Source organism: Dama dama, chromosome 21 (assembly GCF_033118175.1).
Source record: "Dama dama isolate Ldn47 chromosome 21, ASM3311817v1, whole genome shotgun sequence".
In the NCBI taxonomy this organism is placed as follows: Eukaryota; Metazoa; Chordata; class Mammalia; order Artiodactyla; family Cervidae; genus Dama; species Dama dama.
Window position 1 is genome coordinate 42,979,478 of NC_083701.1, and position 12,191 is coordinate 42,991,668.

The window sequence follows — 12,191 nt, forward strand, 5'->3', positions numbered from 1 at the left end:
GGCAAAGCAGAATATGATTTCTTACATCAAATGAAAGGTTGGTTGCCTGGTTTCTGTCTTATTCACATCAACTCAGCTGATTACAAATAAGGTTCCAGATGGTTTGAGATAAGATACAGCAGTGATAGCATATATTGATTCCTGAGTTAGGTGTGCTTTTATGAAAGCTATTGTCAACCTGGAGGAGCTCACTTGTTTTGAGATTTATTTTTGATGTCAAGAACCAAGTAGTTGATGCCTTTCAAAAGGGTTTTAATATCTGTAGTATGGATATTACTTGTTCTTGTACACAGAAAGAGTTTGTTCAGTCACTAAGTTGTCCCCAACTCTTTGTGACCCATTGGACTGCAGCACGCCAGGCCTCCCTGTCCCTCACCATCTCCCGGAGTTTGCTCAAACTTGTGTCCGTTTTGAGTCAGTGATGCTATCTAACCATCTCATCCTCTGCTGCCCACTTCTCCTCTTGTCGTCAGTCTTTCGCAGCCTCAGGATCTTTTCCAGTGAATTGGCTTTTCACATCAGGTGGCCAGAGGACTGGAGCTTCAACTTCAGCATCAGTCCTTCCAATGAATATTCAGGGTTGATTTTCTTTAGGATTGACTGGTTTGATCTCCTTGCTGTTCAAGGGATCCCCAAGAGTTTTGAGAGAGTACCACAATCCGAAAGAAAGCATCGATTGTTAGTGTTCAGCCTTCTTTATGGTCCAACTCTCACATTCATACATAACTATTGGAAAGACCTCAGAAAGAATTTATTAGCCATCTAGTAAGGTTTTAGGTTGAGGTGAACATTGTGTATTAGTGCCCCTGTAGGATTAAAGATCACAAACTAAATCCTAATACTTCATAGATAGGGTAGGAGACAGGAAGTGTCCATTAAGAACTAGCTGAGGAAAGTCTTCAACAATTAACTATAGAATGTTATATATATTTACACCCTATATTTACAAACCTACTTGGCAGAATTTTAAGAAACGCCCTGTACACACTTTAGAGTGACTTTTTTTGAAAGATATTGGGAAGAGTAACATTGTTTGAATGATTTTCAAATTTTTTTGAAGTTTTTTTAGTATGTATTTTTGGCTATTCTGGGTCTCCCTTGCTGTGTGCAGGCCTCCTCTAGTTGCGGTGAGCTGGGGCTATTCTTTCATGTGGTTTGTGGATTTCTCATTGATTGTTGAAATACATTTAACTTAATCAAAGGGAAGCAGAGTCATTAGATTTCAATTAATTTGTGGTTTATGGATGTTTTAGTATTATTATATACCAGAAAATTGACAAAATTATTCTTTTCTTCCCCTTATATTTTTGCTGTACCATGCAGCTTGTGGAATATTAGTTCTGTGACCAGGGATTGAACCCAGGCCATGGCAGTGAAAGGGCTGAGTTCTATCCACTGGTCTGCCAGGGAGCTCCCGAGATATGTGAAGTTAAAACTTAATAACAGGTTGCAAAGGTCAGACTATTCAAGCCAACAATTAACAGCACCTATTGAAAAAGCCTTTTAAAGTCATGCATTATGATAAATACTGGGAAAATAAAATCCTAGTTAGTATCCCTGCTATCAAGGAACAGGAAAGGATGAGTGTCTGTTTACTGTTCCTTCTTTACACATGAACTACTTGTTTATTCTCCTGACTTCCAACCCTTTTACTCTAGGGAGTAACTTCACATTCTACCTTTAATGTTAGAGAAAATAAAAGCCAATAGACATGTAGTTTTTAAGTGTCTGTCCTCAAACCTCTCTGTGTATGTGTACTGATTGTCTAATGCTTCTGGATCCCAGACTTTCTAAGAATCTTACAAATTTGATAATTCCTTCTCTTTGCAATCTTTCTCTTTGCAGTGTCCTCTCTTTTTCTTAATGACTTCTTCAACATTTAAACATGTTTTAATTTTCACCTTAAAAAACCCAAACTCTTAACCTGTATCTCACTCTATCCCTTTACAGCCAGATTTTTCATTGTCTGTCTTGTGTCTCTAATTCATCTTCTATTCATAACACAAGAGTAGACTGTAGCAGTGGGATGATGCTAGATTCATAAATTATTGTTGTTTAGTCACTAAGTCGTGAGTGACCGACTCTTTTGCTGTCCCATGAACTGTAGCCTGCCAGACTTCTCTGTCTGTGGGATTTTCCAGGCAAGAATACTGGAGTGGGTTGCCATTTCCTTCTCCAGGGAATCTTCCCAACCCAGGGATCAAACCTGAATCTCCTGCGTTGGCAAAATAGGAACCTGAATATTAGGAAACTTGTATTGTAAATTAAAGAATTTTGAAGATTATCCTAAAAACTGGTCAACCATTGAAGATTTTTAAGTAAAGGAGCACCATAAAACTTGTGTTTTAGGAAGATCTTTCTGGCAATGTTGTGGGAAATGAAGAAAGTATTGTATCTTGGAGCAAGGAGACCAAGAAACTGTTGAAAAGAACTGTTGAAAGAAATCCAGAAAAAAAAAAAAAAAAGAAAGAAATCCAGGAGAGTAATGATGAGTTCCTGAATTAAGGCAGTGGTAGAAAAAAAGAGATAAAACAGATTCAAGGGAAATAATTACATCTTCCTTTTACAAATGTAGGAATTAATCTTCCTTTACAAATCTAGTATTAATTGATCTTTCCAATTCTGAACCAGTGCAGAAACAGTAATATTTTATACATCTAGCACTTAGTACTAGCAGCTGCAGCTATCTTTTGGATATCATACACCATACTTGGCTTGCGTTAACTGATTAAATTTCTGTATCAGATCTATGATACAGGTGGATGCATATGAGGCTATTGAGGCATGTGGTCATACAGATGGAGCTAGAGTACCTAATTCACCTTAGCTCTAAGGCTCATTCTAATCCAGTGTGCTGTTATTCCTGTGGCTGAAAAACATGTCTTATGTATGCTTTTATGCCTTGTAGTGTTAAGCACATAGTAGTTACTCAGTACTTGCAAATAGCCTCTATTTAGTCTGCATAAGAAACATTTCCAAGAAGAGAGGGGTGTTTTGGGTGGTGGCTGTGGTGTGGTTATAAATAACATACTTCTGTATCTCCTTTTCAGATCTGGATGGTGCTCTGCTCTCAGGGCCAGATTGTGATAGGAATGTCAGTGCAAATTTATTGACTGAAGCCAGCTCTGGTCAAGAAGGAGGTGATGCTGGTAGGTACAGTAGAATTTTAGCAGGAGTACCTTTAAGAGGATTTGAAGTTTGGGAATGTGTATGTGTTTGTCAAGGACCTGCAGCAGTTTCTTTTCCTTAAAGGAAAGTGTTAGGTATTAATATAAGCACTTTGAATCTGTGGCAGCTAATGTTGATTATAGAATTTAGAAGACTGGTAAATATATGAATAGGTGTTTCTTTTTCTTTGAAGGAGACATGTTAAAGCTCTTAAATATCAAAAGCAATTAAGTTAATAGATTGTGGCTTCTAGTTAGTGTATAGATGGCGTGAGAATGGTAATTATCAGAATGGTTGACTAGTGTATTTTAACTAACTTTGATGTAAAATAATAGTTTGGTTGTTGATGACTATAGAAAATACCAATTCTAAATAGTGATATTTATAACTGCTTTGTGGAAAGTGTCCTGCACAAGAAGGCAAAGAATCCATGAGTATTCCAAAGAATAATATAGGTACATTAAAAAGGGAGAAAGCTTTCTTTATAGAATGTCATGCTAATAAATACAGAAGAATGATAAAATACATTTTTTTGCAACCTCCAGGGAAGTAGTTCAAAATCATCATTAGATAGTGAGCCACTATTGCTAGGTTCATCCCGTGATGCCTTGGTGAAGGTCTGTAACAGTATATTATTCCATGGTCTCAGTATCATCTATCTTGATTATATCATTGATCCAAAAACAGAGATATTTGCTTGGAGATAGTTGGAAAAGTGAATATGTAGTATGGTTTAAATGATATTCCTAAAAAATTCTTGGATGTGATAAAGGCACTATAGTTTATGTAAGAGAAAGTTCTAAAAGATACTGTGTTGAGGGGTAAAGTGATGAAGCACGCAAGTTGTTTTCAAATAGTACATAAAAGGTGTACATGTGCATCCATAGAGAGAAAGCATTTGGCAAAACTAACATTTGTTGAAGAAAGTGATAAAATTTCTATAGCTTTAGAAGTCTTTTAAGCAATTGGGACAACAGTGGTACTCCTTACAGAAAGCTCTCAGGGGCTTTTGAATGTACAGTGTGCACGGACCAAAATTAAGCTATAATTCTGAAGAAACTGCCTTAAGGTGGTTTCTCTTAACTGTTGAAAGAAGTTATAAAAAAAAGTCTGTTTTTTTTTTTAATTGGCTGCTCTGGGCCTTCTTTCATGTGCACAGGCTTTCTCTAGCTGCTGAAAGTGGGGGCTTCTCATTTTCGTGGCTTCTCTCGTTACGGAGCAGAGGCTCTGGGTGCATGCTGTGGTGCAGGGGCTTAGCTGCCCCGAGGCATGTGGGGTCTTCTCAGATGAGGGGTCAAACCTGTGTCCCCTGCATTGGCAGGCGGATTCTTAACCAGTGAACCACTGGGGAAGTCACTGAATGGTGTATGTCTTGGACATTAAGAAACACGGAGATGAGTACACAAGCAGAGTCCTTGCTCTTAGTGCTTGCTTTGTTTTGCTCTGATTTGGACAAGAGCTCTGAGTCATAAAACTCATGATTTTATTTAGAAGTGTGAAACTGAAAATTGATTAACCTTCACAGGCTACTACTCCTAACCTTCCTCCTCCTCACACACACAAATGTGGTGTCTCACTTTACCCCAAAGCAGTGTTACATTACAATTAAAATATGTAATTATGGGTTCAGAGGACTTTCCTAACATTAAAAAACAGTAAGTGAAAGTAGTCCCAGTACAAAACAGTTTACAGTAGTAGTAATGAATCACAATTTTTAAATACATTAGAGATTTTTTTGTATTGTGGATATTAATACTTTCACTTTTTCCTTAAGAGGGAAATCTTTAAATTCTTTTAATTTTTATAAAAGGTAATGTATTTGGCAAATAGATACAGAAAATTGTATTTTCTATATTTTCTATAAATTCTTAGAAAACCCATTTGGCAGGCATTCTTTTATAAAATTGTGTGTATGGGAGAAAAATTGCTAAATTCCTACACAAGTGTGCTATGCATATATCCTAGAAGGAGTGTTCAGGCAGAGGACAGAGTAAGTGCAAAGTGCAAAGGCTTTGAAGTAGTAGCCATTTTACAAACATGGAATAACACAGAGGCTAGTGTGGTTGGAATAGAATAACCAAGGGAGTAGTTTGGAAGCAAGGGCTAGATCAGTTAAGGCTTTGTAGTATATTGGTAGTCTTTGGCTTGTACTGTGAGTAAGGTTGTTAGTCTTAGCAGACTTTTTAGTTGGAGTAGTATCTGGTTCTGATTTAAAGTTTGTTTGGTTTTTTTTTTTTTTACTTTTTAAAAAATTTTTATCATTTATTTGTATTAGTTGGAGGCTAATTACTTTACAATATTGTAGTTTAAAAAATCTGACTGCTGTATTGAGAATGAGCTCTCTAGGAATGCACCATGGTGTGAGCTTGGAGACAAACTGATGGCTATTGAAAATAATCCAGAGGCAACAATTGATAATGAGTTAGGATAGGGTGGCAGTAGTTATGGGGGATTCTGGATACGTTTACATTGCCAAAGGAGTACTTTCCAAATTTTTATTTAAGGATGAAGTTAGAGAGATTTTGGTAAACTCCCAAATTCATTGTTACCTTGCCCTCCAATGTGTTTGAAACAACAAACAGGGGTCTAATAATATAAGAATTTAACTTTCATAATTACCCTATGTTTATACTCATCATCCTTAGCCCACCTTTTGTGTACTGATAGAAGACTATCCCATCCCACAGCTGGACTTCAGGGTGGTATAAGTCTTCAGTGGGAGAAACAGCAACAAGTAAAAGGGTAGTTTCATGTAGTCTCAACATACCATTAAATGGTATTTTTACTCTACTGAATTTTTTTTTCCTGTGTTTAAATTGTATTTTAAACTTTAGTTTGTTATTTATTCTAATACCAGGATATTGTAAATTAGGATAATAAGGTATGAGGCCATCTCAGTTTTAAACTAAAATAGTTTTTTAATATATCTATTTTATATTAGGCTGTTGCTCATATCATGATGCTCATAAAATAGTTTTATATCCATCTTTTTAATTCCAGTAAGAGTCATCTTAATTACCATCATTATATCAAAATCACTTTTTAATTGTATTAGGTCCTTCACATGATTTCAAGTATGGCCTGATGCCTGGCCCTTCTAGCGATTTCAAGTATGGATTGATACCAGGTACTTCAAACGATTACAAGTATGGATTGATACCAGGTGCTTCTAACGATTTCAAGTATGGATTATTGCCTGAATCTTGGCCAAAACAAGAAACTTGGGAAAATGGCAAGTATTAGTCAAAACATCTACAGAGTTCTTAATACTGTTTTTATCAATTAATTAAAAGCTTCCACATTCTGGGTTTTAAAAACTCAGATGGTAGTAGCCGTATAATAATCCCTATTCTCAGGAATAGGCAAGCTTTTGACGAGTTTTGTATAATGTATAATAATGAGTGCTTTTTTTGTTGTTTTTAATTCTCAAAGGTGAATCATCTCTAATCATGAACAAGTTAAAATGCCCTCATTGTAGCTATGTAGCCAAATACAGACGAACACTAAAAAGGCATTTGCTCATTCATACGGGAGTCAGATCATTTAGCTGTGATATTTGTGGAAAACTGTTTACTCGAAGAGAACATGTAAAAAGACATTCCCTGGTAAGTAACTTTAAGTGATCATTGAGAATAAACTGTGTTTGTTTAAGGTATTTTAACACTATTACCTGCAAATTTTTGCTTTAAACAATGAATGTTATTTGTGAAACCAGTACTGAACTTCATACAGAAAGATAATAGTATATTACTCTTTGTTAAATGGGAGGTTTAATTTGAGTGGTTCAAATGTATTATATTGTCTATACTGTCCTAACATTGGATTTTTTTTTTTCACCTTTTCAATTAGGTGCATAAAAAGGATAAAAAATACAAATGTATGGTGTGTAAGAAGATCTTCATGTTAGCAGCCAGTGTTGGAATAAGACATGGATCTCGGCGCTATGGTGTTTGTGTAGACTGTGCAGATAAGTCACAACCAGGAGGACAAGAAGGTGTAGATCAGGGACAGGATACAGATTTCCCTCGGGATGAAGAATATGAGGGGAATGGTGGAGGAGAAGCTGATGAAGAGCTGGTTGATGATGGAGAAGATCAGAATGATGCATCTCGATGGGATGAATCAGGAGATGTTTGTATGTCTCTTGATGACTAACTGACCTACTATACTCCTCAAGGATGCTGCATTTGGACATAATATGAATCAACAATTTGGATTGTTGAACTTGAAGGCTTGCAAAATATGGTACATGCTGGATGGTAGTTACATTGCTGTGAAAACTGTAGGGTCAAAGCCTTATAGCAAAAAAAAATTTTTTTTTATATTTGCACAGGACTGTACAGCAAACAACCTTGTGGGTGAATCACATGGAGTTCACACATCTTCAGTCAGTTATCAGAGTAAAAGTATTTTTTATTTATAGGGTATACAGTAAGTATTTGGATCCTCTGAAAATATAGTACCTGTCCTTTTTAAAAAGCTTACATTCATGTGCCACTTTAACATGAATGAAGAAAATTCGTTTATTAAGAGTACAGTGACAGCTGACCTAATTACTCTGTCCATCAAACCACTCAGGCTAGTTTGTACTAGTAGAGTTTTGTTTCTATTTTTATTTTTATTAATTTTATTTTTTTTAATACAGATTTTCAGTGAGGGGCCTTTTCAACCCCATTGGTTCTACTTTTCTGTATTTTTCACTTTATTTTGCTTCATAACTTAAACCAAGTCTCTTCTAGTCTTAGGTATTATTTCTCAATTTTGTGCTGATGGGCATGTTTATAAGAACTGGAGAGGTAATTTATTGGAATGAACTAACTGACTTCCTCCATTCCCCCTTTCCTTTCTGACATGAATTTTACTACTTTACAAATGAAGAATGATGTTGCAAAGTACCATGGCGAGGTTGACAAATACCACTAAAATGATTATGATTTAAAAGTAACTTTCTTCTGCTGCTCTAATCTGATACTATATGACGTTTTCTGACAAGGCATTTGGTTTTGGGTATCTGTTACTTTGGCACTACTCCTGTTTGCTTCTTTTTATTTTTGCCAGTGTACTATACCTCAGTCCTATTTCAAAAGACAGAAGTCTAATTGAAAGAAAAGTCATAGAAATAATAAGTAAAATGATTTGTTTTATAATTTATCCTCCATGTCCAGTTTGGTTAGCTTGTTATGCAATATAAGTGAAATATCAGGTTTTTACTCCTGTGCCCTTTTATCATTAAAATGAACACAAAAAGTGCGTTCTCTTTTGTTTCATACTTATGGGGTATTCAGGGTTTGAAATTATGATAGATAACTAATTTATTTTTCAATTCCTTGAAATCACTACATCTTGATATATATATATATAGTCTTCTTAGTAGTCACCATGATTCAACAAATCTGAAAAAGTCTTAGAAATAAAATATTACGAGGCTTTACAATTTATTATTCTGTTCACTAAATTCTTCAGGATACAAGGGATGATGTATTAAGTTGAAATCACCAGATTTATTTAGTCTGACAGATGAATTAACTGATTGACTCACAGCAGCATTTCACATAATTGATATGAATATGCACAATGTTTATCAGGAACATACTGTATATTATATAAGATTGAGGGATATCATATTTTCAGCTTTCTTTTAAATAGAAATTGAGTATATTTTCCTATTTTATATCAGGTAACTAAATTATGCTAGTCGTCTGGAAAAAGTACACTTTGACAGACATAATCCTTTTGGTGCTCTATCTGATCAAAGTTGAAAAGACTGGGTTTTTTAAGAGACTTTCTTACTGTCTCTGATTTCAGTAGAAAGATGGTTTAACATTAGACATTGATGCTTCTGCTTGGATAAATCAAAGATAGAGTACAGTTACATGATGAGATGCATCATTTGTCACCTATACTTTATCATAGTTTCTATAAAACTGAAAAACTGACATGAATAGTTTTGGTTTGGTTTTTGTTTAAGACTGAAGAGTACATCTTTTTCTCAGTGTTCTGGACAAATGAGTAAAATGTAATTCTGGTGGGGTCCAAAGTAGACGTTAGTTGGGCAAAGATACTATGAATGGAAAAGTATTTTAAACGTAAAATGTTCTGCTTTGTGAATATGTAAGTATAGTATAAAGATTTCTTTCATCCCATTTATCCCTCTCCTTTAAAATAAACCATAGTTTACAATTGGTAGATCTGTCTATATATAAATATATATTAAAGAGAAAAGATATATATCTGAAAATCACCTAAGTCTGCTTTATTAGACTACAGTTCACTTATTGCATAGAAACTGGACTTGGCTTTACATTCTTAATGTACTTTTACTTTTCCTTAAGATATGAACTTAACTCTCTTTAAACTGAATTTTCTTTACTACTTAAATTGTTTATGTATATCTGGTAAATTATGACCAAATTTTTGTTAGATTGCATACAGTAAATTGAAAATACACACTTGGTACACTACGGATTGTTGTGCTTTTGTTTTGGTTTTAGTTGGAAACAAGGTTTGATGTAGATGGCTTGTTACTGTTAATTTAAAATATTCTATAATTATTGTCCATTACCTTCTGTGTTGTGTTGTGACAGATTTGGCTATATTTTTAGTCAACTGAAATAATGATACTTTAAGAATTTGATTTTAGAAAGGTAATCCAAAGGAAAAATGTTTATACTCTTGAATATATTAGCCTCAGCCTATATAAAAATTTCTTCTTTTAAAGTAAACATTTTACCAGAAACAGAATTGACAGATTTTTCTACTTGCTGACTGCCTAACTTATTTTGTTTCGTGATCTTGAAGGGACTGCCTTTTCCCTTCTAGGTCTTTTTTAAAAAAAATAGTTTAGTACTAAGGTATACTACTGGATGTTTCTATTTTTTTAAGTATATTCTTTTTCTGACTTACAGTACAATTTCAGGAAGTTGATAGATACTAAGAACTCATGATTGGTCTCAGAGAAGTAACAGTGGAATACTCATAATTTTGTCTGTGGTGCCCTGGCGGAATTATGTGTTACACACTTGCTGAATTTTTCTCTTGTAACTTATATTTTAAATGAAAAATATTTTAGATCTTTTATTTAATGAAGGGGGAGAGTATAAACTGTTGATTTCCTATTCATTTTGTAGTAACAGACCCTCATATAAATCAAGATATCATGTATTATTTCTTAGGAATTTCAGAGGCAGTTATTTCCATACAGCCCCGGCTTTTTCATTGTTATTGGCCCTTATTTTTCACATTCACTAGATATTTTGCTAAATTTCAGCACCCTCGTAATTAAGAGCTAAAAAAGAAAAGCATTATAAGGGAAAGCAGAACAGTAATGAATAGTTTTGAAATTTGGGGGAAAGCATGAGCTGGTTTTTTGGTAGAGCCATCCTGCTGAAGAAAAGATGAAGAAGTCTATTCATATATGTAAAGCACTTAGAACACTGCCAGGTGCATAATAGTGACATGACACATCTTAGTTGTTTAAATAATACATGGGAACCAAGGGGGAAAGGGGTGGAGGAATAGAGAATGGGAATGAAAAAATTGGGACTTAGAAATTTGTATTAATACAATGTTTTATAAAAGGCCTGAGGATGACTAGTATAATATTGGGGAAAGTCTGATGGAAGAAGGGTCTTAAAAACCATAAAATTTAAAACCAGTAAGCTTTATTTACATTTTTAGGGTGTTGTCAGCATAGGATGAAAGTTATTTTTCTGAATAATTCCAAAAGCTAGCTTGTTTTTAGTGCCTGCACATGCCATTGCGCTTTACCTTATCAAATCCCCTATAAGTAGGTGCTATTGTCTCCATTTTATAGACAAGGAAAGGCTCCATGAAATTGCCTAATTGAACTAATGTAACAGTCACTACAAGGTAGAGCTGGGTTTTGACCAGGTCTGATTCTGAAGCCCATGCTCTTTTTAGGGGGCTCTCTTGCCCCTACTTCTGTAGGATTTTAGCTCTTTAAAGTGGTCTGTCTATGGAGACATATTTTCCGTATAAAACAGCTATGTTAGGAATTTGAGTGTCTGTCTAATCCCTCCTCCCCCAAATGTCCTTAACTACTCTTGCCTCTTAATACAGCAATTGTTATACCACATGACTGTAAACAAGATACCTTTCAGTGTAGCCCGTGCTATTAATTGGCTGTAGCATTTTCATTTTAAAAGGATGATTTGTAACTGAAGAATTAGACATGAATCCCAGTTTTTGTGCCGTTCAGTCACCCAGATCCTTAAACTTAACTATGGTACATAATATACATGCTTAGAACTAACAGGTATTTTTTCTTAGTCACTTTAGGATTTTAAATGGAAACGTTTTTTTTCCCTGCTGTATCCCTACTTTCAAGTGAAGTTGAGCCATTCAAGGTATTTAGTTTAAAATGTTTTAGGGATAAGCACATTTTAAAAGATGTTTTGTAGCCCTGAATTTTATGACATTGGGTACTTAAAATTTGTGGAGTATGCTGCCTATTAAGAACAAAGTTGGATTAAGGAGAGGGTTGGTTGAGGCCATTATGAGATGGGAGAATCAGCATTTTAAAAACACTGTAAACAAAAGAACACTTTCTGCCTGCTGTTTGTAAAAGCTCTTTGGGAAGATCTTTTACGAAGACCAATTTTTAATGTAATTTACCTACCTAGTATAAGTGTCCTAAGACATGTATGTAAACTTCCACAATGTTTTTTGTTTTTGTTTTTTTTTTGGTCTGTGTATTTAGAAAATACACAAGAATCTTTATCAAACCTAAAAATATAAACTTGTGAGCACTGAACTGCTTCTGGCTTTGTGAATTTTGTTGACTCATATTTAATCCAGATTGCTTTTAACAATAATAATTTAGACTAACTGGGTGTGAGAACTCCTTTATAAACTTTAGCTTATGTATAATTCAGATTCCTTTGTATTGTAGAATATTAAGGTTTATCTCTTTTTATGTGAAGTGCATAAAAGACTCAAACTACCTCTTAGTAGTAATTGTTGGAGAGCTGCTTTAATGAATAGAAAGCAGTGATTTATAATTA

General features: G+C 34.6%; 1 protein-coding gene across 1 annotated transcript in view; it reads left to right on the plus strand.

Annotated features, from left to right (window-relative positions):
- ZBTB10 (zinc finger and BTB domain containing 10) overlaps positions 1-11,941 on the plus strand; it is a 31,636-nt gene extending 19,695 nt beyond the window's left edge. Inside the window, exons 3-6 of the mRNA XM_061123548.1 lie at positions 3,051-3,149; positions 6,224-6,400; positions 6,601-6,773; positions 7,018-11,941. Coding sequence (XP_060979531.1) covers positions 3,051-3,149; positions 6,224-6,400; positions 6,601-6,773; positions 7,018-7,323 — 755 coding nt within the window. The 3' untranslated portion in view covers positions 7,324-11,941. The remainder of the gene's footprint in view (positions 1-3,050; positions 3,150-6,223; positions 6,401-6,600; positions 6,774-7,017) is intronic.
- The last annotated feature ends 250 nt before the right edge of the window (positions 11,942-12,191 follow it).